This window comes from Staurois parvus, unplaced genomic scaffold, assembly GCF_062004578.1.
Source record: "Staurois parvus isolate SC_StPar_1 unplaced genomic scaffold, SC_StPar_1.0 ptg000155l, whole genome shotgun sequence".
In the NCBI taxonomy this organism is placed as follows: domain Eukaryota; kingdom Metazoa; phylum Chordata; class Amphibia; order Anura; family Ranidae; genus Staurois; species Staurois parvus.
Genome location: NW_028317951.1, coordinates 24,667,488 through 24,694,220, shown reverse-complemented (window position 1 = coordinate 24,694,220; position 26,733 = coordinate 24,667,488). Strand labels below are relative to the sequence as shown.

General features: G+C 38.7%; 1 protein-coding gene across 3 annotated transcripts in view; it reads left to right on the top strand.

Moving 5' to 3' along the window:
* Positions 1 to 26,733, top strand: part of PEX5L (peroxisomal biogenesis factor 5 like) — a 350,959-nt gene that overhangs the window by 236,984 nt on the left and 87,242 nt on the right. For all 3 annotated transcript variants that reach the window (XM_089675554.1, XM_089675556.1, XM_089675555.1), the window contains one exon: positions 26,443 to 26,538. In XM_089675554.1, the coding sequence (XP_089531680.1) occupies positions 26,443 to 26,538 (96 nt within the window). The remainder of the gene's footprint in view (positions 1 to 26,442; positions 26,539 to 26,733) is intronic.

Below are 26,733 nucleotides of genomic sequence, written 5' to 3'. Positions count from 1 at the left end.
TCTCCTGTGAAGAAGTTGGGAATGTGGTGAAATCCCTTGCCTCTCATAAGGCCCCGGGACCGGATGGTCTTCCCAATAATTATTATAAAGCTTTCCCTGACATTCTGACACCCGATATGGCCCTGTATTTTAATTATTTGCGGGAGGGGGGGTGGTACTCCCAGATGAAAATAAGGCATTCATTAGCGTCATTCCCAAGCCTTTCAAGGATGCCGCTATGGTCTCTAATTACCGGCCTATTTCTCTGATTAATTGTGATTTGAAGATTCTTACTAAAATCTTGGCCCTGCGACTGCATAACTTTTTGGCCTTATACATTCATGATGACCAATCAGGATTCATAACTGCTCGACAAACATCGGACCAAATTAAGCGGACTATAGCTTTGCTGTCAGCTGTGCAGTCCAATTGGGATGGATCGTCGCAGAGGGAAATTCTACTACTGTCCCTGGATATTCAGAAGGCATTTGACAGTCTGTCCTGGGACTACTTGTTTAGAACGTTGGACAGGTATGGGTTTGGCCCTTATTTTAAGATGCAGTTGCGGACTCTCTATTCTACTCCGTCAGCTCAAGTTTCCATTCATGGACATAAATCAGTCCCTTTTTCGATAGAACAAGGAACTATACAGGGATGTCCTCTTTCTCCGTTGCTTTTTGCGTTGGCGATGGAACCTCTTGCGATTGATATTCGCGCTGATTCCACTATCTCGGGTGTTACCTGTGGTCAACGGGTTCATAAATGCGCCCTATTTGCCGACGATGTTCTTATGTACATATCTAATCCTCGAACGTCTCTACCTGGTCTCTTCCATCTGTTTCATCGGTTTTCTGAGGCCTCCGGTCTTACGCTTAACTCATCTAAAACCGTTGCTTTAAATATCTCATTACCTGATTCAGAGGTTCGCTACTGCCGGGAAAATTTTGATTTTAAGTGGGCCTCTGGTTCTCTCCCTTATCTGGGGATTCTCCTCACAAAATCTTTATCGACGTTATACAAGGCCAACTATCTCCCGCTTTTCAAACGACTTAAAAATGACTTACTAGGCTGGCAGGATCTTTCACTTTCCTGGTTTGGTAGAATTAATTCTATTAAAATGACCTTCCTACCAAGATTATTGTACTATTTCAGGACGTTACCAATTATGATCCCCAAACGCGAACTGGTCTTACTACAGGTGGCAGTCTCCAGATTTGTGTGGAGGGGAAAGCTCCCTAGGCTGAACAAATCTACCCTATTTTCTTTGAAGAGGCATGGCGGTTTGGGACTCCCTAATCTTTTTGCATACTTTCAGGTGGCCCAAATAGCACAGCTATCTTGTACTACGGCCAGGGGATATGTCCCCCAATGGGTTGGGATAGAGGCTCTTTCGTGCCGGCCATATGCTATTGGTACTCTCATGAGGCTTCCCAGCAGATTGCGCCCTCCTATTTTGTGCCCTACTCTATCCTATTCATTGTCAGTGTGGGATAGATGGCGAGCTCGTAAACCTTTCTTCTCTCCGCATACCCTGTTGGCCACGGTGTTTGGTAATCCTGAGTTTGCCCCGAGTCTATCTTTCGCAAGGTTCCAATGGTGGATTAATAAGGGGTTGTTACGTATTGGGGATTATTTGGATGGGGTTCGCCCTCGGTCTCCTCAGTATTTTGTGACTTCTTATAAGATGCCTCGCGGAGAAATATTCCGTTATCATCAACTTTGCTCTTTTATTGATAGCAAGCTTAGACTACTCACAGAACCTTGTGCGCTTACTCCTCTCGAGGTATCCTGTGGGGCAAGTGGGATGATGCGAGGTCACATGTCCATTGTTTATGCTTCGTTGGTTGATCCCCTCACTAAATTATCTTACATGACTCTCTGGGAACGGGATTTAAATAGCTCATTAGATTTAGATACCTGGCGGGCTGCGGCCCATGCCCTATCGAAGATTCGATTAACACTGATCTTGTTGAATCTAACTACAAAACGCTACTTCGAAGGTATTTGGTGCCTGCTCGCCTAGCCATAATATATCCTTCCGTTTCATCTGGCTGTTTCCGACGTTGTGGTCAAGAGGGTACTATGTTCCACGTTTGGTGGAAATGTCCAACTTGTTCAATATACTACCCTCTGATGTTCCCAAAAAAATCGATTAAAATAATTTTATATATAATACTGGCAGCTTGCATTACCATAGCTAGAAGTTGGAAACAATCCTTGATCCTGCTGGAAAGAGTGAAACAAAAACTAAACTGGATAATGGTTAATGATAAACTGACGAGTATTGTCACTGACGATGTGTCCAGATTTGAGAGGACCTGGGAGCCTTGGATTGATTATATCACAGTATCGCGAGTGTCTGGCAGCTGACCCCCCCCCCCCCCCCCCCCTCTTGTTTTATTTTTTTTTTCTCTTGGGAGTAATTTCCTCTCATCTCTCTCTTCATCTCTTTTCCTACTCTGTTCATTGAAAATTTTTTTGTTTCTTTTTTCTCTCTGTCACTTTTGATTCATTTTGGTTTAATTATTGTTTATTGATTTATGAAACCTGTATGTCCTGAGGGCTATGACACTTTTTGTGTGAATTGTAATGCTATTATCTGATACATTTTTTTTTTTTTTTACATACCTATAAGTGTTATGATTCTGATTTTACATCTTGTTCCCCCAACCCTTTTTTTCTTTTTTTGTTGTTTGCCATCTTGTTTTATGTCTTAATATGCTGGTTTCTCAATAAAAATATTGAAATAGAAAAAAAACGCATCTTGCCATAGGGCAAACGCTGAGAAAACTGTCCTTCAAGAAATATATATAATGTCAATGGCATAACCTCAATCCAATTACAAACCTACGGTGGAAATGAAAGAAAATGGTCCATGACAAGGCTCCAACCTACAAAGCTGATCTGGCAACTGCAATAAGAGATATTTGGAGCCAGAATGATGAAGAATACTGTTTTTCAATAGTGAAAACCATGCCGCAGAGAATTCAAGCTGTTATAAAAGCCAGACGCAAAAAGTACTAGTGGTGTACCAGAGTTTTTTTTGTCATGATTCCATAATATTTTCCTTAGAATTGAGTGATTCCATATTTTTTTCCTTTGCTTGATTTGCAAAAACAGTTGCGATTGACTACAGTTTTCTTTCTTTTTAAGTTTTTTAAGTGTTTCTTAAAGCAAGAAGGTTGGAATGTTAAATGAAAATAGTTTTGAGGCATGTCTGTGATTAATTTTTTTTCTACACAATTAAACAAAAGAATGGTGATTCCATACTTGTTGCCAGGGGTTTTATATCTCTACTGAAAACTGATGTAGTTGTTGCCAGTGTTGCCAACCTCCCTAAGCATTTTTATTTTACTGACAAAACATTGAAAAATAACTGGCGTGGCACAATTTCTACTGACAATCTGAGAAATCACATTGCAAACATTACAAACTAAGACAATCAATATTTAAACAGTGTAAACACATTATGGAAACACTGACAATACCCATAACAAGTAATTTGATTTACACTTACAAAGTCAACATAGCATGACAAATTATCAGCCCATGATATTTACAGACAGTTGTAAAAATGACTGATTTTTACAAACTATCTATAAATCTACTGACAGTTGACAACCCTGGTTGTTGCACAAAATACATGAACACTCTATTCAAACACTAAGAATAAACTGTATATGAAAAGACCTGCTTACTCTGACACATTAATCGTTCATATTTTTCCTATGCAAAGGAATGATGTCATTGATGTTAATAGAAGTCTCTGCATATTTAATTCAACTCTGACAATATTTGATATATGTTGGGCCTACAGTTTCCATTATACTGAAAAAAGCCTGAGTCAGCTTTATACTGTAGGAGGCAATATACATAGATGTTTTGGTCTTAACCCTTTCAACAAGATTCTAAAGGCTTTAAAGGTTTTTCAAATAAAGAATTAGAAGTAAGTATCCAACTTTCCATCCTTTGTTTGAAAAAATGTTTTTTGTTTGTTTATTCACTTGATGGGATTTTAGGAAATTTGTAGTGGGGGAAATACTGAAGTAATATCCTTGATGGATAGTATGTAACCTAAAGCACCAAATCATTCTTCTCACTGTTTGGGATATCGCAAATAAGCTTTTTTATGCATATGCATGTGTGTGTAATATATATATATACACACACTGTATATATATTTACACATATACCTGTATATATTGATACATTTTTTATTATTAGCCTACTTTTTTACATTCAAGCATTACTTATATGTCAAGTGTGTGCTGTGTTGCACGTCCTGTATTATTCATTTGTGTAGTCACCTTTGCAAGTTAGCCATCTTACACACACACACGTCTTGTAAGTAATGTGTCATTTTTATTATTATTCTCCTTTTTATGGATTAACTGAAATTCATGCTGTAATACAAGTTTATACATTCATTGTTATTTTAGACTATTATTCATTATTTATTTTTTCAATGAATGCCTTCATCTTTATTTAAAAGTAATTCATTCAATTCAATTTTTTTTAAATACACATCATTTTTGCATGTAGAGCAGAACAGATGTGCACAGTCCACATGTGCTTTCTGCTTGCTTGACTGCAACCAGGTAACAGGAAACTTTATTTTAGAGAAAAGTCATAGAGTTTATCATAGATGCAGCTACAAACTTACACTTATACATAGAGTTTATCATATACATTTACCAATTCTCCTTGATATAGGCCTCTAGACAGGGGCAGCTCCAGACAGATTTTTGGGGGGAGTGCTATTTTGGTGCTGAAAGTATAAGTGGGGGAGCATCTGCTGCGCTCTTGTGGGCATGGCCAAAATAGTGGGCTTGATCAAAGGTAAGCTTAACCAAAGAATGGGTGCTTTTTTCCTGGTCTATCCCATTGTATAGACAAAATAGGGCCCTGGGGCACACTAAAGAGATCTTTGGTGTAAACAAAGGCCCAAATGACAAGCAATGATACCCCCCATCAAGTTTCAGCACCAGCAATAACCCCAGCAAGTGTAAAGACCAGAACAGCATGACATAATTAACTCCTAGCATAGGACAAAAATAAACACCCAGCCTGGCACAATAATTAGCTCAAAGCACAGAGCAATAATTAACCCCCAGCATGGCACAATAATTAATCATCAGCATGGCAAAATAATATACCCCCCTGCACTGTATAGCAATTAACCTCCCTCGATACACAATAATCAAGCCCTTAGCATGGCATAACAATGTATTCTCAGCATTGTGTAGTAACTCCCAGCTCAGCAATAAACCCCAGGATTGTGCATTATTAACCCCACTACACAATAATTAGCCCCCAACAATAAATAATAATTAAACTCCTGGAGTATACCAGTCAGTGTGCCCCCTTCATTATGTAGTGGGGCAGTGAGCAGTATGTAGTAGCATGGAAAATTTACTGATGGAGCACATTTTTTACTGACATCCTGAAATATGACAGAAACTTCTATTATAAACTCGGAAATCAATATTTAAGCAGTATAAATGATATATAAACATTAACAGTACTCAGAACATGTAATCTGCTGGCTTTACGATGTCACACAGAGTGACAAGATTTGAGCATGACTAGGATGATGAAAGACCTGGGACACCCTGGGATGAAACAGAAAAATAAGTTCTGCAGCAGATGTAGCACAGTGGTCAGTATGCATGGCCAGATTTTGGCTAACAGTAGGAGGGGGTTGAAGGAAGATCAATAAACAGAATCTGTGCCTAGTTGCTATATACACTTCACACATAGAATGGTCCTTGTACCCTCAAAATATTCCTAATTACTGTACCACAACTAACAGCCTCACAGACACAAATAAACCTTAGGACAAAGGATCATTTTTTAAAAAAAATAACCATTTCCATTGTATATGCTTTCATGCACATAAAAAGGACTGACTGAGCTGACCTTAAAGAAGAACTTCATTAAAACCAGCAACTGTTGGGACAATGAATACCTTGGCTAAGTAATGTATAAAATAATGCACAGAGTGCAGGGGCCAGGAGTAAGTAACATACAAAACAAGAGTGCAGCATTCAGGATGAACCCTCTCTTCACATCAGAGTCCCCTACATCTTTTATACATCAGGGTTCCAAGAGTTCCTCCTTAGATCAGAGCTCAACTTTGCATTAGAATTCCCCGTTACATCAGAGTCTTCAGGGTTCCCTCTTACAGTGTAAGGGGGATTGCTGTGGACCATGATGTAAGGTGGAATGCTGCCGACTCTGGCGTCACCCCTGCCTCTGGATTACCTATATGAATATTCCTTTATACACATAATGTATAACTGTGTATACATAGTTTTTTTTTTATTTTATATTAATTGCTCGCATATGATATTATTTTTCTTTGTCATATGTTTATGTATGGTGAATCTAGTGCGTGGTATCAGCTCTTTCTCTTGTGCCCAGTGCTACTCAAGTTGTTTTACACTTGGTCACCAAGGGTCCGCCTCTCACTCACCAGTAGGTAGCCCATGCAAGTAGACTGGCACCTTGAAATGCATTCCAATTGCACATGTGCCACAAGTGATGTCAGGCGGAGGAAGTCCCTTGGTCGCGGCTGCACTTCTGGATTTCGCATATCACCTCCTGTCATCTTTAGCAGTACTAGTGTCCAGGTCCTTTCCATCTCCCTATGCCTGTAGCCAAGGCTGAGTGCTCACCACCTCTTGTTGTAGGCTCTCTAGTTATTCATTTAATAAATGTAAATGTAAATGTACACTATGAAGTGCCTCCACTCTTTTCTCTTTTCTATTTGTACCTTAAACGGAGTGCCCTCTCCTGCTCACCATAGTCACATTAGTTGCTTTATAATTAGTTTTAGGCTATATAGTGTACAGTCCAGCTGGACTGTACACTATATGGACTTTGTCTAACCATGGGGGTAGTATTTATATTGCAGCTTGGGAAGAGTTTTATATATTTTATTTTATTTATTTTGTTTATTATTCACTTTGTATGACTCCTCAGGCACTGATCTAATACATTAGTTTTATTAGTTTTATGCTACCTGCATTTATTCACTGTTTTTCTCAATTAACATATTCTGCTCTTGTTATGTTTTTGTGCCTTATGACATATATTCACACTTTCTTTTACTGATTTCACAGAAGTTTACTAGGGTTGAGTGCTGATGATCCTGTGTTACACACATGGAATCTCTTTTTGTTCTCTGCCAAATCATCTCTCGCCCTATCCTGACTGGACTGTACATTATATGGACTTTGTCTACCCAGGGAAATTCTGCAAATACCACGGCACCGTATGCAGAAATACCCAGGTTGCTCAGGCATAGAACATTGCTTTGTAAGAGAAGGGCAGAGATTTAATTAGGATATAGCAGTGTTGTCAGAATGCTGACTATAACTAGAGAGATGTTCTCTAGAACATAATTGTGCTTTCTATCCAGTAGTCTCTATTCTCTTAATACCATCTTTCTCTCTATGGAAATATCATAAGGATTAATATTTAGCAGCCATAAAGTGGATATAGGTGTCAGGCAACTCAAGCCTTCATTATTAAATGCTTTCCAAAAGAACATATACAGCAATCCCTAGTAATGAAGCATAAGTCATACGTTCTTGGCATCAGTTTATTAAATAAGCCATAAGGCAACCCTAGTGCCCTTTAAATTGAAACAAAGGGTGTTACCTGAAAAAAAGGTGGTAAATATCTACCTTTTTCCACAACTCACTCTGCTGAAGGTCTTTTGGGAATTGTCCCCAAAATGTCTTCTGTAAAAAATAATTTCAGGAGAATCAATCTCCTGTGTCCCCCTCAACAATCATTGGTTCCTTCTGCCAATCTCTATATCACTACAGGACAAAGTACTAATGTAGAGGCTGGCAAGGTGAAGCAGTGCGCACTATGCCAGGATGCAGGAAATTGACACTCTCCAAAGTTTTGGTTTTCCAGCAGACCTTGAGGGATTCCTCAGAAATAGAGCCGCAAGAGAGATAATTATTTATCCCTTTTTTCCCCAAGTACTGTTTACTTTAATTTAATTGACTCGTGACAGAGTTGCTTTAAGAATGAAACATTGTCATTCCAAAAAGACTTGTTTGTTTCTATTTAATGTAATTCAATGTACTTCATCTACTAACTAGATTTCTTGACTTTGTGGACAACCACAGAAAATTACTTATAACCCTCAAACATTATATATTAATTTTTTTGCAGAGATCCCAGAGAATAAAATGGTGATTGTTGCAATATTTTATGTCACGCGGTATTTGCACAGCGGTTTTTCAAACACAAAATACACTTTAATGAATGCAAAAAGCACAATAGATAACCCGATTTTTTGGTAAAATATAAAAGATGATGTTATGCCAAGTAAATAGATACCTAACATGTCACAATTTAAAATTGCACACACTCATGAAATGGTGACAAACTACGATACTTAAAAATCTCCACAGGTGATTTTTTTAAAATTTTAACAGGTTACCTAGCACTAGATTTATTTTTCTTGCTCTGACTGTGTGGTTTAAATGCTGTTTACATATGTGGGTGTGGCCTATGTCTGCATTCACTTCTTCGCACGAGCACAAAGGATGGGAGAGCTTTAAATGTTTAATTTATTTTAATTAGTTTATTTCTTATTTTTCCACGGTCCATTTAATTTTTTTTAATCACTTTTATTCCTATTAAACATCTCTTGTAAAAGAAATAAGGGATGACAGGTACTCTTTATGGAGAGATCTGGGGTCAATAAGACACCAAGGCTCAACCTTTAAGAGCAAAAAATCGAAAACTTTTTTTTGATCTTTTGCTTTAAAAAAAAAATGGCCGGAACAGCGCTCCAGTCCTCTAAGGCCATAGAGACGATCAGAGGTGATCTGGTCTCTGATCGCCTCTATGGCCAGTTGTGCAACCCATCGGATCATTTAGAGGGCCCACTGGTGGGAACGGTAAGCCTGAGAAACACCAGTAAGCAGCTGAAGGAGTGTTCCTCATTAGCCGCTAGGATTGCTTTCAGGAGAAAGCCAGTAGCTGGCTGGAAAAAAAATAGAGAGGTCATGGCGTATAGCCTCAGCCATAACCCTGGTATACAACTTGCTAACTGCAGTGTATATATGCATATTGCAATCAGCAAGTGACTAGAAGTTTCAAAACTCATTGACTTTTTTGGAAAATAAGGATCCTTTCCTAGTCTGATAACTTTGTGAATTGAGCCTAGAATTATGTTACAAAAGCAAGTCATACACTTCTAATAAGTTATATTAATGTGATTTTATAAAAGTACAATTGCAGAAACTGAGTAACTCAATTAATTGGGCGTTCTCTACCCTGGTTATAACAACAGAGTCTATGGCAAGAAGAATATCAAATGCAGTTATATTAGCATCTTTATGAGTTATATTTTGATATAATGCTGCACTTCATGTTTTATAGGACATACCACTTACAGAGTTCATTGTTTTCAGGTACTTTCATCAGCTATAGTAGTGAAGCAAAAGTGGAATTTATGCATTAACTCAGCTCTTTATGCACCCGAAATAAACAATATAATATCTAAATGAGGAGCCACGGGAAGCATAAAATCCATTACATTCAAATTCTAATTTAGATGAAGTTCAGAAGTAGAGAATAAGGAAAAAAGATGTCAGGCACTCATCTACTTTCTAACGCAACAGGAGGCTGATTGTGTTGTCTCGACAACCGCCATTCTATATTCATGCTAGGTTTCCCTTTTTTGCCAGGACTGGCCCCGCGTTAACCTGTCAATTTCCATAAGACAAATGGAAGCAATTTAAGAAAATACACATAGTAAATATGACATAAGTGTAAGTTACTACAAATTCTAGACCTCATGTTAATAAAGAGGCTAAAACAAAACTGCGGTTCATTTATTAAAGAGGTAAAGCATGTTCACTTTGTGATGTGTATGCTCACTTTGCAAAATTAATGTTCATTTAGCATAGTGAAAGAAGTGAAGATGTGTTTACTTCAATTATTCAACTGTGTACTAGCAAAAGTCATCTTTTTAAAATACCCTTGCATAGGGCTGGGTATTTAAGCTCCACTTTGGGCACCAAAAGAAAGTGACACCTTCCTGTACTGAAAGGGTTAAATGCTCAAAAGTCTAGGGGTAAAGGAATAGGTAGGTTTCTTTCATGCTGTGGGGCCTGTCCCCTGAAGCCAGTGGTCAAACTGTGATGTCATCACATACAATGTAGGGCCAAGAGTCATGCATTGTATGTGAGGATGGAGAGGGTCTGCCCTGTATGTGGGGATGATGAGAGGGTCTGCCCACAACTGGAGTGTTGGTCAGTAGCAAAGGTTATTTGTACTGTGAATACCCACACTGGCTGTTGTCTATAACATCCTTTACCTGCAGATCGGTCTGCTTAGGAGTACGGATTAATTCATTTAACATTCTGCCATTTCACTCAGCCCTGATGACGGTAGATCGTGTGGTCCCCAAAATATGTTGGCTGCCTTTTGCCCTGATTGTTGTAACCAATTGAACTATTATTAATTTCGCAATTTCTTTGATCTATTACACCTGGATGTCTCAACTCTAATAAATGTCCTCTACTGGGGTATCCAAGCAGCCGAATACAGACCAATTAGGCTCATGTAATGACTTTGTCCACTTTTTGATAACCGGTGAAAATCCATGCCCAGCGCCCCTCTACCACTACATTTAGGTACATTTCAAGGCTTGACATCATTGGTATTTACAGTCATGGCCGAAATTGTTGGCACCCTTGATATTTTTCCTGAAAATCAAGTATTTCACACAAAAAAGGTATTGCATTAACACATGTTTTGCTATACACATGTTTATTCCCTTTGTATGTATTGGAACAAATATAAAACAGAGGCAGAAAAGCAAATATGACATAATGTCACACAAAACCCCAAAAATGGGCTGGACAAAAGTATTGGCACCCTTAACTTAATATTTGGTTGCACACCCTTTGGAAAACATAACTGAAATCAGTCGCTTCCTATAACCATCAATAAGCTTCTGACACCTCTCACCCGGAATTTTGGACCACTCTTCCTTTGCAAACAGCTCCAGGTCTCTCTTATTGGAAGGACACCTTTTCCCAACAGCAATTTTAAGATCTCTCCACAGGTGTTCAATGGGATTTAGATCTGGGCTCATTGCTGGCCACTTCAGAACTCTCCAGCGCTTCTTTGCCATCCATTTCTGAGTGCTTTTTGACGTATGTTTGGGGTCATTGTCCTGCTGGAAGACCCAGGATCTTGGACGCAAACCCAGCTTTCTGACACTGGGACCTACAGTGCGACCCAAAATCCTTTGGTAATCCTCAGATTTCATGATGCCTTGCACACAGTCAAGGCACCCAGTGCCAGAGGCAGCAAAACAACCCCAAAACATCATTGAACCTCCACCATATTTTACCGTAGGTACTGTGTTTTGTTCTTTGTAGGCCTCATTCCGTTTTCGGTAAACAGTAGAATGATGTGCTTTACCGAAAAGCTCTATCTTGGTCTCATCTGTCCACAAGACGTTTTCCCAGAAGGCTTTTGGCTTACTCAAGTACATTTTGGCAAACTGTAGTCTTGCTTTTTTATGTCTCTGTGTCAGCAGTGGGGTCCTCCTGGGTCTCCTGCCATAGCGTTTCATTTCATTTAAATGTCGACGGATAGTTCGCGCTGACACTGATGCTCCCTGAGCCTGCAGGACAGCTTGAATGTCTTTGGAACATGTTTGGGGCTGCTTATCCACCATCCGGACTATTCTGCGTTGCAATCTTTCATCAATTTTCCTCATCCGTCCACGACCAGGGAGATTAGCTACAGTGCCATGGGTTGCAAACTTCTTGATAATGTTGCGCACTGTGGACAAAGGCAAATCTAGTTCTCTGGAGATGGACTTGTAACCTTGAGATTGTTGATATTTTGCCACAATTTTGGTTCTCAGGTCCTCAGACAGTTCTCGTCTCCTCTTTCTGTTGTCCATGCTTAGTGTGGCACAGACAGACACACAATGCAAAGGTTAAGTGAACGTCTCTCCTTTTTATCTGCTTTCAGGTGTGATTTCTATATTGCCCACACCTGTTACTTGCCCCAGGTGAGTTTACAGGAGCATCACATGCTTGTAACATTCTTATTTATCCGCAGTTGTGAAAGGGTGCCAATACTTTTGTCCAGCCCATTTTTGGAGGTTTGTGTGACATTATGTCGAATTTGCTTTCTTTCCTCCCTTTTTTTGTTTTGTCCCAATACACACAAAGGGAATAAACATGTGTATAGCAAAACATGTGTTAATGCAATACGTTTCGTGAGAAATACATGATTTCCTGGAGAAATATCAAGGGTGCCAACAATTTCGGCCATGACTGTATTTACACAATGCAACATCTTTTTAGATTTTACCAAAATACTGGCCAATATATTGTGTTTATGTGTACTAATTTTACCAATATTTCAGCTATGGGAGACTTAGCCAAATGGGTTCTATGCTCTGCAATTCTGCCACAAAGTCTCACTCCTCCTGCTGAATTCCATAACATCAATCATGATACAGGTCACATACACGGAGAGGATGATAATTATGGTGTTAATGTGTAGGATAAGGGAAGTGAAGGGCATGGTATACAGGTAACATCCTGAAACTGGATGGAGATGCCAAGTACAGGAGAAGATGTTGGTGAAAGGGTTAACTGCAGCAACTAAACAATCCCACAATAAAATGATGCCTGTCTGCCTACCTATGATTTTTTGTTATTGAATGATTCATTCATTGGTTCCTCCTTCCTCCATTGTGAAAGGGAGGGGAGAGCTCTCACATTCAAACAATTGTAGTATTTACATTTGTGATCACTGTGATTGGCCATTGCAGCAATCACAAGGCACTGAGCCACTCTGATTGTGCCTCTGCTGTCTGTTGTCTGAGAACAGTGGATGAAGTGGCATTGTGCATGAGCTAGACATGTGCACCAACAATACAGAAAAGGATGTTTAAAACCATCCACTGAGAATAACAGCCTCCTTTAGAGGCTGTTTTACTACAAGGATGGTAGCAGGGTGGTTAAAATAAAGAACATTCTCCTGGTGTGTTAACTTTGAAAATTTATCAAGAAATAAAAGTGCTGAGAAATGTATTCATCAGACAGTTACTCTTAATTAATTGTCATTTAGTAATTTATTCTTACAGAATTTCAGTGTCCTCAACAACCAAAACTTTCCTGTATGTTGGAAGAGTTTCAGTATGGATTCAACACATTTTAATAATCTGCAAACTGAGCAAAAGTGCACATTTTCAATTATTTTCCCCTGCTTATTAACCTCCCTGGCGGTATGATTATTTCAGATTTTTGGTGCTGAAAGCGGTACCATTTTTTTGCATGGAAATATGTATTTTTTTAATTGTAGGCCTGTAATATTTAGGAATAACTCACTGAAATCTGTCCAAACAAGAGTCTAGTAAACATCCCGGGTATGATAAAATTTGAAACACAAAATCATAAATTATAATTTAATAAATAATCATAAAAATAATATAAAAATAATAAAAAATTTAATTCAATAATATAATCAAACCAAAAACACTGAAATTTGAAATATAGCGCCAAGTTCGCACATCGCTGAGCTCAGTCGCAAAATCGTTTTCAGTGTCTGATGACGAATTTCCCCACGAATCATTATCACTCAATTCTGCAAGTGGTTCTAATTTACTATCGCTGTTCTCTAGCTGATCTAAACCGCTTTTGACCTAAAGGGACACTTTTTGGATGCATGGACGTTTCTCAGTTTCCAGGCAGAAAGAACAGACAAAATGCAGGCAGGGCACAGGACAAAGCACTAGGGACAAAATGTATGTGAAATTGGTTGAGACAGCAATGTTTTACTATGTAAAATGTAAAAAAAAAAAATGAAATTTTTTAAAATTTTTAAATTTCCGGCGGCGGCGCCCGTACGTCCCGACGTCACAGGGACAGGACACAGAAGCCGGCCGGAGGAGATGGCCGGGGACGCTGCAGGGGACACATCGTGGGAGCGCAGGGTAAGGTAAGTGAAGAACACATGCCGGAGCAGTGCCGCATGGTATTCCCGAGTGTAGCTCGGGGTTACCGCTTTTGGTACTGAAATGTTACCCCGAGCTACACTCGGGAATACCGCTAAGGAGGTTAAAATCCAATGGGAGACTCTCAAGTACAACATGGTGGCTAAGTATCTATTATATGCTTCTTACAGCTTTGGGCCATGGAATCAGATAGAGTGTTTATTTTTCCCCATTTTTTCCATGGGTTCCCTTCCATATTTGTGTTTGACCAAACTGGCCCTGGTACGCATTATGGATGGTAGCAACAGTAACTTGTAAGTTCTTTCAGAAGCCGGCAGTGATGCAAATGGTTCTAGGTGCGTATGATGAACTAAATATTTTATTTGTACTGCCCATGAATATCAACCATTCAATAAATAGCATATTTATATTATGTACAACCTATCTTAACAAATGTGAACATTTTGAAATGACCACCATATGTCCAGAGATACATGGGTGACTCTACTGTTGTTAATTAACATGTTTCTACTCAAAGCATGGGACATCTATAAAAGAGATAAGTGGTGATGAATAATTAGCAATTATTCCAGTTTAGAAAGATTGTTTCTAGTGCTGTAGCTCGAGAAAGAAAATGCTAATTACAAAACTTTAGGCTTTTAAGAATAAAGACATCTCAAACAGCTCTGCCCAGCTAGATAAAAAGGGTCACATCCACAAAAGGTCTTCCAGCTTCCTGCTGCATGATTTATGGATGCAAATTAGACAAAGTATTACTCTAAATAACAGTTTTAAAGCTTGGTCATTACATAGGTCTGCACTGTAGAAAATGAACACCTGTGGGTTAATATTATCAATTAAAATGGCATTAATTGCAAATATGATCACATGTGGTTGAGAAAATAGTTAATAAATTTAGCCTATTGCAATTTAAAGTGGAACTTTCGCCAGAAAATTAAGTCCTGGTAGATCACTTCATGCTGGCCCCTTTTGCAGGTATAGCTATGTAAAACATTAAAAATAAGTGCATATATGGTTTAAAAATGGCAACACACATCAAGGCACCTGCCCAAAACATTCAAAAAAGCAAGAAAATGCAAATGCAAAATTTTGAATCCAGCCCAAAATTGAAGGGATAAGAGGAATTGAAAATTCAGTAGAACTCTACTGAAATAAGTAGATGACTAAATACATTCCACTAAGAAAAGCAATGGTAGTGCATGACCTTTATTGTAAGAAATAGTGGAGATCCAGCAGTTTGAGCCACAAAAAATGTTTATGAAGTTCAAACACATTTTTTAGTACATACAAGCATTGTTACTTGTACAGATACAAATGCCCTTTTTTACTGATATTCAACCAAATCCAACCATTGATCATTTCTTTTTTCAATTAAAAATATCCACCACTGTTTCCACCTACATTCCTCAAAAGAGAGCTATTTTATGTAGCATTGCTACTTCCTTAGTGGGTTAACATAGTTCAAATGTAAACCGTTACCAATTGAGGTTTGGTTTGCTAAAGAACTGTGCATCTTATTTTTTTTATAACATGCTGTTTTCACTTTTTTCATTTTTTGTATCTTGGTAATATTTATCTTTTCCAGCTATTATGCTGTCTACAAAGAATTATTCCAGTTAAAATGTAAACCCTTACCGAATGATGTTTGGTTCGTTAAAGAACTGTGTATCTTATTTTTTTTATAACATGCTGTTTTCACTTTTTTCATTTTTTGTATCTTGGTACTGTTGATCTCTTCCAGCTATTTGCTGTCTATAAAGAGTTATTCCAGGGTTAGCTGCATATAATTCCTCTGAACCCACTTTTCTACAGTGACAACAGTAGTCTGTACCTGCTAAGCCATTCATAATCTCCACCAGAGGCACATGTGATAGGGTGACAGCACAGGAACACAAATGGGACAGTTTTCTTATAACCGGAAGTGCCTGAGTGAGGATAGAATCACCAAGTACAAAGTAATAAAGACTGCAGATGAAAAACAGGGAGGGTAATGGGTTCTATAGACAATTAAACAAGTTCACTCATAGAGGGGGTTGTGAGAATTAGGTCTTATTTTGGTTTATGAGAACAAATTTGCTCATCTCTAGCTTTTAGATGTGAAATTTGAAAATGGTTGATTTGTTTTATTTGAGCCTTAAAATGATTTTTAAGGCCTCATTCACACTGGGTCTTTAGCCCCAGTGCATGAGATCCTGACATTTAGGTGTGGGTGGAGATATAGGTGCACATCCAGCCCCACTGCCTGAAGATTGTGAAACTCTGTAAGAGTCAGACAGCTGCTACAGCTGGGTAGAGCTGGATGTTGCACTGAGCGGTACTTACATTTAGTACAGTATGCACCTAGAGACAAATGCCCAGAACACAAGCAGTCTGGGTTCCAGGCATTCATCTCTGGATGTATACTGCATTAAATGTAAGTAACACTATGTGTACCTTGCAGCTTTCAGCCACGCAATTGCCTGAGCTCCTACCTCACTGACAACAACCTTCTTGACCCTTTACAGTCTGGCTTTTGCTCACTACACTCCACTGAAACTGCCCTAATAAAACTCACTAATGATCTACTAACAGCTAAAACCAATGGCCACTACTCCATACTCTTACTACTTGACCTCTCTGCGGCTTTTGATACTGTTGACCATCCCCTCCTCCTCAAAAAACTCCACTCTCTTGGCCTCAGAGACTCTCTCCTGGTTCTCCTCCTACCTATCACAGCGCTCCTTCAGCGTTACCTATAACGCTGCCTCCTCCTCTTCACTCCCTTTTTCTGTAGGGGTCCCTCAAGGTTCTGTCCTTGGACCCCTTCTCTATCTACACCTCCTCCTTTGGTCACTTGATAAACTCCCATGGCATTAAGTACCATCTCTATGCTGATGACACACAAATCTACTTTCTACCCCTCACCTCACCCCTTCAGTCTCCTCTCGTATTACTAACCTACTAAGTGACATATCGGCATGGATGTCACTCCACTTCTTCAAACTCAATCTTCCAAAACTGAGCTCTTAGTATTCCCCCCAGCCCGTGCCCCCTCCCATGACTTCTCCATCAAGATCAATAACACAATCATCAATCCCTCCCCTCATGCCAGGGTACTAGGTGTAATCCTAGACTCCCATCTGTCCTTTCAGTCCCAAATCCATTCACTGTCCAAATCTTGTAGACTTCACCTCCACAACATCTCCAAGATACGGCCGTTCCTAACCTCGGAAACCACTAAGCAACTTATTCACTCCCTTGTTATATCTCACCTTGACTACTGTAACTCCCTCCTCATTGGCCTACCTAATCGCAGGGTATCCCCTCTTCAGTCTATCATGAATGCTGCTGCCAGACTCATCCACCTTACTAACCGTTCTGTATCTGCCACCCCTCTCTGCCAATCCCTCCACTGGCTTCCCATTGCCCAACAGATAAAATTCAAAATGCTAACATTGACGTACAAAGCTATTCATAACACTGCCCCAAACTACTCTCCGCTCCTCGCAAGACCTCCTACTCTCTAGCTCCCTTGTCTCCTCCTCCCATGCTTGTCTCCAGGACTTCTCCACAGCTTTTCTATCCTCTGCAATTCTCTACCCCAATTTATCAGACTATCGCCTACTCTGCTCACTTTTAGGCAATCTCTGAAAACCTATCTCTTCAGGGAAGCCTATCCTGCCCTCAGCTAATAATGGAATCTTCTACTCTTCCAACTAGTTCATCCCCAACAGTTACTACCTTTTGTACCACTCCCTCCTAGATTGTAAGCTCCAAGGAGAAGGGCCCTCCTATCCCTCTTGTATTAAACTGTATTGTTGCTGTATTGTCTCCCGTTATATTGTAAAGCGCTGAGTAAACTGTTGGCGCTATATAAATCCTGTATAATAATATACTTTGACAGCCTCCCGGCAGTGTGGCTGGATGGTGTGCCTGTACCTTTCACCAGCTCCTATACACTATAGATTCATGCACCAGGGTTGATGCCAAGTTTGCATGAGGCCTAAATATTAAGATACTCTGGGTCAGCAGAAAAAAATTACACACACTGCTCGCTGTATTATTGTTTGAGCCCTGGCATGTTTGAAAAAATGCCTTTCACATAAGTGTATCTATTATTCAGCAGATCCAAGGATCAGAGGGTCACTAACAAGCGGTTATGGGAATGGCCTTCTTTTTCCACTAATGCTTTAATGTTTTACGATTTGGTTGTTTTCACCTCATGAAAAATGACCTTTATATTCTGTGGTTTGTAATGGAGCAAATCATTAAATATTGATGGTCTGGTAGTCAGCTGCTGAAATGTTGCTATATTAGGACAGGTGTATTTTTAAATCCATTATCAATACTCCATACTAGTTAATGGAATTTCATTCTAGACTAAATCATATTTAGATGCTTTTACCATACTAATTGTTTTCTGTACCACTGGAACATCTCATGGGGATCTCAAGACTGGAGCATTGTTTCAGTGTTGTTTGACTGGTCTAATCCTGACTAAAGCACTGATGTTTATGGCAGTCTTTCAACACTTGCTCACTACCTGTTGTAAGGCCTGCTACAGTATATATGTCTCAAAAACATGGAAACATTTTCTGCTTGCAGCATTTCATCCACCAGTAAAAAAAAATAATATTATTGTTATAAAAATAATTTTAAAAATAATGAAGCGATGCACTTTAACACAAAGTGATTTTTATATATATATATATTATTTTTTTTTTTGGAACAATAAACCAAACATTGAATGTAAACCATGAACCAACAAGTAAACATGAACTAACAAGAACACACTAACCCACTCAAATACCTCCACCTCAAGTGCCACAACAAACTACTCCGCCACACAAAGTCCCTGTCAGGGCTGGGCTCCTGCTACTTAATGAGCAGCTCTTTTCTTCCACTGCTCAGAAGCTTCTCAGCTATCGGTTAATTACCAGCCACTTGTCTCCACAGTGACTCACCTGGATACCATTACTTGCATCATTAGCCCAGCCCACAGCCAGTTTATTGTTTTTTTCTTTCTAGTTTGTTAAAAATTAAGTAATGTATCTATTTGAAAATGTGTATAATCTCCTAGAATAGGAGTACAAATATGTGATTACAGAAGATATGCATGGATTATACTGTATGTCTGGTAGCCACGCCTGAATGCCTTTGGTTGTACAATTGCCACACTATTAGTGTCAAAGGAAGATGGATGTTTACCTGGTGCTACTGTTAGGAGAGATAAAAGGCGTATTTTAAAAATTGTCAAAAAAGCTAGTGAGGAGTGCAATGTTGATTTTGTTGTGCACCTTGGCACAAATGATTTGTCCCAGAATGATGTGTTCTGTACAGAAGGATTTTCAGTTTTTTGGACAGGATCTTCAACAGTTAGGATGTACTGTTACATTTTCGGACGTCTTACCTGTACATAATGGACAACAAGAGAAAGTACTTCGTTAAATTTTTTTGTTTTTTTTTATTTAATCTGTTTTATCAAGTTTAACAGAGAACACATACAGTACAACAAAAGGAAAAATAAACAGACAGTGCCAGCACAAAGGCAAGGCCTTGGCCCAACAGAAACAACACAAAAAAACAGCTAAAACTAAACCCGGGAAGGGGGGGGGGAGTTACATGACATGCAAGGCTTAAACACACACAGTTAAATTCAGAGACCCTTTACAAGTAAGAGAAGACACAGCAAGTAAATACAAACACTTCTAAGCCCTCCAATCATCCACTATGGTGGCGGTGGAGGTGTTATCTAACTAGTAGGACCAGATTTTGTGAAATATACAGGGGTACCCTCTGTTAGCGTAGGTGGTTTGATATAGAGGCATGCTCGAATTCACTAAACGCTTCCAGAAATTTGTCGTAGGAGGAGAGGCTTGCTTCCCGCACAATGTAATTGCCTTACATGCATAAAACAACAGTGTATTATTAAGCCGCTATGGGAGCTAAGGGTTCCACCAGCCCCAACAGAAAATATTTTGGGTCAAGGGGTACTGTTGTTTGTGTTATTCCTCCAATAGTTTGCAGTACCTCCTGCCAAAATGGCACAATAGCAGGGCGGGACCAAAATGTATAGAAGAATTCCCCAGTATGATGTGAACAACAGCAACAGGTTGAAGGGAGTGAGGAGGTCATTCTGTGCAGCCGGTGTGGGGTCAATTATACCTGGTGCAAAATTTTTAATTGTATTAATTTATCTCTGGCAGAGACTAGGGGAAAAAAGGGAGAATCCCATATCTCAGACCAGTCATCATCATCCAGGCTAGGGATATCCAGCCTCCATTTCTGTTGTAGAGATGTTAACTCTGGGCTAGCTGCCACTAGAAGGTATCGGTACAGCTCCTATGTGGGTTTCTCCAAGTTTGAAGGATAGCCTCCAACTCAGAGTATGAGGGAGATATTTGTTGTCTTGGAAATTGGCTTCTGAAGGTATGGGAAATCTGAAGGTATCTGTAGTAATGCGGATGTCAATCACCAGGTCTTGGCCAGGACTCAGTGATCGTTGATGGAGCTGACAGGGTAGAGGTCTGTGTGTAAACAACACAGATCTCTCCCCTGTCAGCACAAACAGGCTGCTTTGTATTGCTCTGCACATAAGAGCAATACAAAGCAGCTTGTCTACATATTAAAACACACACAGCCCACTATGTAAAACACAACATAGCACACTATTAACCGTTTGATCGCCCCAGCTGTTAACCCCTTCCTGCCCAGCGTCATTAGTACAGTGTCAGTGATTTTTATTTGGACTGATCACTGTATTAGTGTCACCGGGGATGTCAGTGGCAGTTAATCAGTTCCCGCCTAGTGTTAGAATGCCTGCCGTAGTCCCGCAGTCCTGCAGTAAGTCGCTGATCGCTGTCTTTACTACTAAAAAAAAAAAAATTACAGTATATATACCACCATTTGTAGACGCTATAACTTTCACATAAACCAATTAATTTACACGTATTGGGATTTTGTTTAGCAAAGACATGTAGCAGAATACATTTTGGCCTAAATTTGATTTTTTAAATTTTTAAACTGGATATGTTTTATAGCAAAAAGTCAAAAATATTGGTGGTTTTTCTTTTTTCAAAATTGGCGGTCTTCTTTTGATCATAGTGCAAAAAATAAGGAATGCAGAGGTGATCAAATACCACCAAAAGAAATCTATATTTGTGTGGGAAAAAAGGACATAAACGTAATTTATGTACAGTGTTGCATGACCAAGCAATTGTCAGTTAAAGTAACGCAGCACCATATCGCAAAAAATGGCCTGGTCAGGAAGGGGGTTAAATCCTCTGGAGGCAAGTGGTTAATGATATAAAGAAAACATATGATGGGATCACTAAAATGAAAACTGGGCACAACACCTATGTTAAGGGAGACCTGGATGTAGCAAACCACTTAAACAATTACTTTTGTTCAGTATTCTCAGAAATAAATTATACTAACAATAATAAGTTGGGAAATCATATTGGTCCCTAGTAATGATGGATCATTTTTAGGATTTCCAGAGACAGAGGTAGCAAAGGAACTGGCTTGGTTAAAGATGAATAAAGCAATGGGCCCTAATGGAATTCATCCCAGAGTTCTAAGAGAACTTCTAGGTATAGTTGTTAGACTAATAACTGATCTTTTTAATCAATCTCTTCTAACAGGAGAAGTTCCCCATGAATGGCGGACAGCTAATATTGTACCTATCCACAAGAATGGCAGCAAGGTAGAAGCTGGCAATTACAGGCCAGTGAGTTTAACATCGGTTGTAGTCAAGTCAATGGAATCACTCCTGAAAAGAAGGACCACTGATCACTTAAAAACACAACTGGCTAGATTCAAAGCAGCATAGCTTTACTGAGGGCAAATCATGTCAGACTAATCTGATTGGATTTTTTTACTTTATTACCAATGTTTTGGACCAGGGTGGTGCTGTGGACATAGCATATCTTGATTTCAGCAAGGCATTTGATACAGTTCCACATAATGATCTCATTCAAACGTTGTACAAGCTAGGACATAGCCCTTGGGTGGTTCAGTGGATATGCAGCTGGCTAAAGGATAGAGTGTGGTTGTAACTGGGGTTCACTCTGAACAGAGACCAGTCACTAGCGGTGTATCACAAGGCTCTGTACTAGGTCCTGTTCTATCTATCAATATGTAAGTGATATAACTAAAAGGTTTGTTGGGTAAGGTATGTCTTTTTGCTGATGACACAAAGGTATGTAATAAGGTTGATATCCCTGGAGGTGTCTGTAACATGGAACATGATTTGGCATTGCTGGAAGATTGGTCAAAAAAGTGGAAATTGGAGTTCAATGTTTCTAAGTGTAAAATAATGCACCTAGGGAAAAATAATCCATTGAGAGAGTACAACATTGGGGGTACATTGTTGGACAGCACTTCAGAGGAAAAGGACTTGGGGGTACTTATTTCAGATGATTGCAAACTGAGCAAACAGTGTGGCCAGGCAGTGTGGAAAGCAAATACAATTCTAGGATGCATCACTAGAGGGGTCACCAGCAGGAGGAAGGAGGTCCTGATTACCCTATGTCTTTAGTTAGACCTCATTTAGGATACTGTGTCCAGTTCTGGGGACCTCACTTACAAAAAGATATAAAAATTACAAGAAATAGTGCAGCGCTAACAACCTATACTAAAATACAAATGAGATAAATGGAAATATCACACATAGAATGCACAATAAATATTCAGTGGTAAGTGCTCATAAGATTATACATATATTCTTTGCTAATTCCCATTAAATTAATCTGGATTTAGATTACCCTTCTGAGGGGGGTTTTTGCTTTTTAAAGTGGTTTGGTTTCTTTCCTTGTGGTTGAGGTGAGTGTGTGCTGCTTATCAATAGGTGTTCCATTGAGCGCAGGAGTTTTTTACATTATCTAGTACTTACAAAAAGATATTGTTAAGATAGAACGAGTCCAGACATGGGTAACAAAAATGGTGAAAGGTCTAGAAGATAAAACATATCAAGAGCGACTTCAGGAACTTAACATATACATTCTGGAGAAAAGAAGGGAAAGGGGAGACATGAATTAAACATTTAAATACATCAATAGGGTGAATAAGGTTCAGGAGGGCAGTATTTTCAACATTAGTGGTGTGAACCTCCTGCGCTCCCAAGTGTTTAAAATCAATATATATAAATCCCAGGGGAAGCTGCTAACATTAAATCATATACCAGTAATTGTGATAAATAAATATAAAAAAGAATGTAGCGCTACACCCAAAATATATAAGCACATTTAAATAAAAATAAATATATATAAAAAATTGTGAAATCACAAAATCTCATAAAAAATATGTATATAAATGTGACAGTGATAACAATTAATTAGTGCCCATAAAACATAAAATCATAAAATCAATAAGGTAAATAGCTCAAAACAAGTGAAAAAAAACATTTCCATATATATATATGTATAAATCACGCATACACATATATATAAATATATTCACACGTGCCTCTTGTGAAGTGAAATGACCATTAAAATCGTACAAACAACAGTGCTCTCAAAGTCCAAAAAATATTGCTGGTGACCAAAGAGAAAACGGTGCTTCCAATAACTACTATTAGTGACCATAGGTAAAACTCGTGCAGATTTCTGAGTGCATAAATTCTGACAATCTGACCACCATCTGGATAAGCCTCTCACCTCATCCCTTCGACCCTTGCGGATCAAAGAGCAGTTGTGGATCCCCCTCACGGATCCTCCAAGAAAAAACTATCCCTCCAAAGGTTGTTCTCTCAGAAATAAGTATTCCCACTCTGGCTCTTCTCCAGGAAAGTATTACAGCATCAATCTCTCAAATGAGACAAAATGAATCCTCCCATAGTGCAGTATATTTTATTTATAACATAGGGACAGATGACATTAAGCATTTGCACTTACGTAGCAGCCAGTCCAAAACCTCATGCTTTCGGATGAGGGTATGTATGTATGGGTGTACAGCTGAATACACAGGTGTACCAAGATGGCCGCCACGCCGGAAATACGTCACCACGTCAAGCCCTTGTGGTCTTCAAAGTTATGGCCGCGGGAAGCAGTGGTGGATTGATAATGAGGAGATCACCTCCCATGAGGGCGTTTCCTTTCACCAAGATGGGTATTTAAGGTGAGATCGTCACTGTGATTGACAGCCCTGAGGAAGTCACATGACATTGTGACGCAACGCGTCGGCTTGACGTGGTGACGTATTTCCGGCGTGGTGGCCATCTTGGTACACCTGTGTATTCAGCTGTACACCCATACATACATACCCTCATCCGAAAGCATGAGGTTTTGGACTGGCTGCTACGTAAGTGCAAATGCTTAATGTCATCTGTCCCTATGTTATAAATAAAATATACTGCACTATGGGAGGATTCATTTTGTCTCATTTGAGAGATTGATGCTGTAATACTTTCCTGGAGAAGAGCCAGAGTGGGAATACTTATTTCTGAGAGAACAACCTTTGGAGGGATAGTTTTTTCTTGGAGGATCCGTGAGGGGGATCCACAACTGCTCTTTGATCCGCAAGGGTCGAAGGGATGAGGTGAGAGGCTTATCCAGATGGTGGTCGGATTGTCAGAATTTATGCACTCAGAAATCTGCACGAGTTTTACCTATGGTCACTAATAGTAGTTATTGGAAGCACCGTTTTCTCTTTGGTCACCAGCAATATTTTTTGGACTTTGAGAGCACTGTTGTTTGTACGATTTTAATGGTCATTTCACTTCACAAGAGGCACGTGTGAATATATTTATATATATGTGTATGCGTGATTTATACATATATATATATATATATATGGAAATGTTTTTTTTCACTTGTTTTGAGCTATTTACCTTATTGATTTTATGTTTTATGGGCACTAATTAATTGTTATCACTGTCACATTTATATACATATTTTTTATGAGATTTTGTGATTTCACAATTTTTTATATATATTTATTTTTATTTAAATGTGCTTATATATTTTGGGTGTAGCGCTACATTCTTTTTTATAAGTATTTTCAACATGAAACCAAAATCAAGAACACAGGGAACATGACCTTAAACTAACTGGAGGAAAGTTCAAAACTAATCTCTGAAAGTACTATTTTACTGAAAGCGTAGTTGGTGCTTGGAATAAACTTCCAGCAGAGGTAGTGAGCCAGTCAACAGTAATTAGTTTCAAACATGTTTGAGACAAGCATAGATCTATACTCAGACAAAAAAAAGTTAACAAAAAAAACACAAAATAAAAACAGAAAATGTACTAATTACACTGAGTGATTAAAGGGGTATTTCATTTTATTTCTACACAGGGGCTTGGTGCATGATATAGTCAGTAATTTTGCACTAAAAAGATGCCGGAATTGCATTGGCGCAGGATGTGTGCTACCTAATAGTCTATTCTATTTAACCAAATGCTCAGGCACTCTGATAACATGAAAGCATGATTTGCCATAGGGCAGAGGTGCACTGTGGCATCTGCACCTTGTGTATCAGAGAATTTTGACCCTTGTTTAGAAATATTTCATACAAAAGCATGTATAATTCAAAGCAAGCCTTTCAAGAATGAATAACGTCACCTACAGTTGTAGCATAGTGTGCTACAATACGAGTTCAATGTGGTTTAATGTGATAAAGACACAGGAAAAATGAGCAATTTGTTCACACATTGTAGATCCCAACAATTAACTTTTGAAAGATTGCACAATAACATAGTAGCCCTTTTGTTAAAATGTATATAATATACAAGTTGAGTTCATACAGTATTTGTACATTTTCAAAGAGTCAGAAGATATATTGTTGTAACGCACCTGCTGTGTTGCCAGTACCTAAATCCTTCAGAACAAAGGCATAAGTGGATTTGCAATGGTGTTAGGTAAAATGTAACAAGATGCTCACCACTCTCTCTTGCTGTCATAGATTGCTCTGTGAAATGCTTCTGTAAAGTATACTTTACATTTACTTTTACTACTGTTCATTTTACATTTACTAATGTTTACTGACACTAGCTGTAATGTAACAGAGGGATTACCTTTCTTTTCTTGGAAAGAGTCCCTTCTCGTGTTCCTCCATATATTTTATTGTGGATTGTGATGGATGTATGAGTCTTTCTGGTATTCCAGAGTATAGTGGTGGTTTGTGTCATGTTTTGTAGCCAGTGTTTTATGACCAAAAGGAAAAGCACAAGCACATCATTCTTTACATACAAATGCACATACCCATAGACATAACATGATTGTTGAATTTCAACCAATCCATGTGTTTGGGTAGAAGCAGCATGCTGTAGACGTGCTCAGCCAACTATTTTTGGTGGAAATAATAAACAGCCAGGTTAGGTTTTTCTGAAAATTATTTCCTGAGATTATGGCACAGGTATCTGGCTGACAATTTTGTATGTTTAGTTTTTTTCCTCCTTTCTAGTTAGTCATTAAAAGTGTTTGAATGTTTAGTTTTGTATTTTAAAAAAAAATCTCTTTTTTAGGGACTACTGAATCGGGAATCACGTTTAGGGGGAGCATATCTGTCCAGAAATCAGTCACTGGAAGAAGAATTTGAAAGGGCGAAAGCTGCAGTTGAGGTAAAGTTTTATGTGCAATTCATGCACAATTATTATTATTTTTGAAATTATTATTATTTAAAAAAGATCTTTAGCTTATTTTTACAGTTCCTCTTATTATAATTCTCTCCTCCTACAACGTAATTGGGTAAAAAAAAAATATTTTTTTTGCTCTCCCTATACCTTTTTTTTTAATTGTCCTGCTCTATTTCCTTT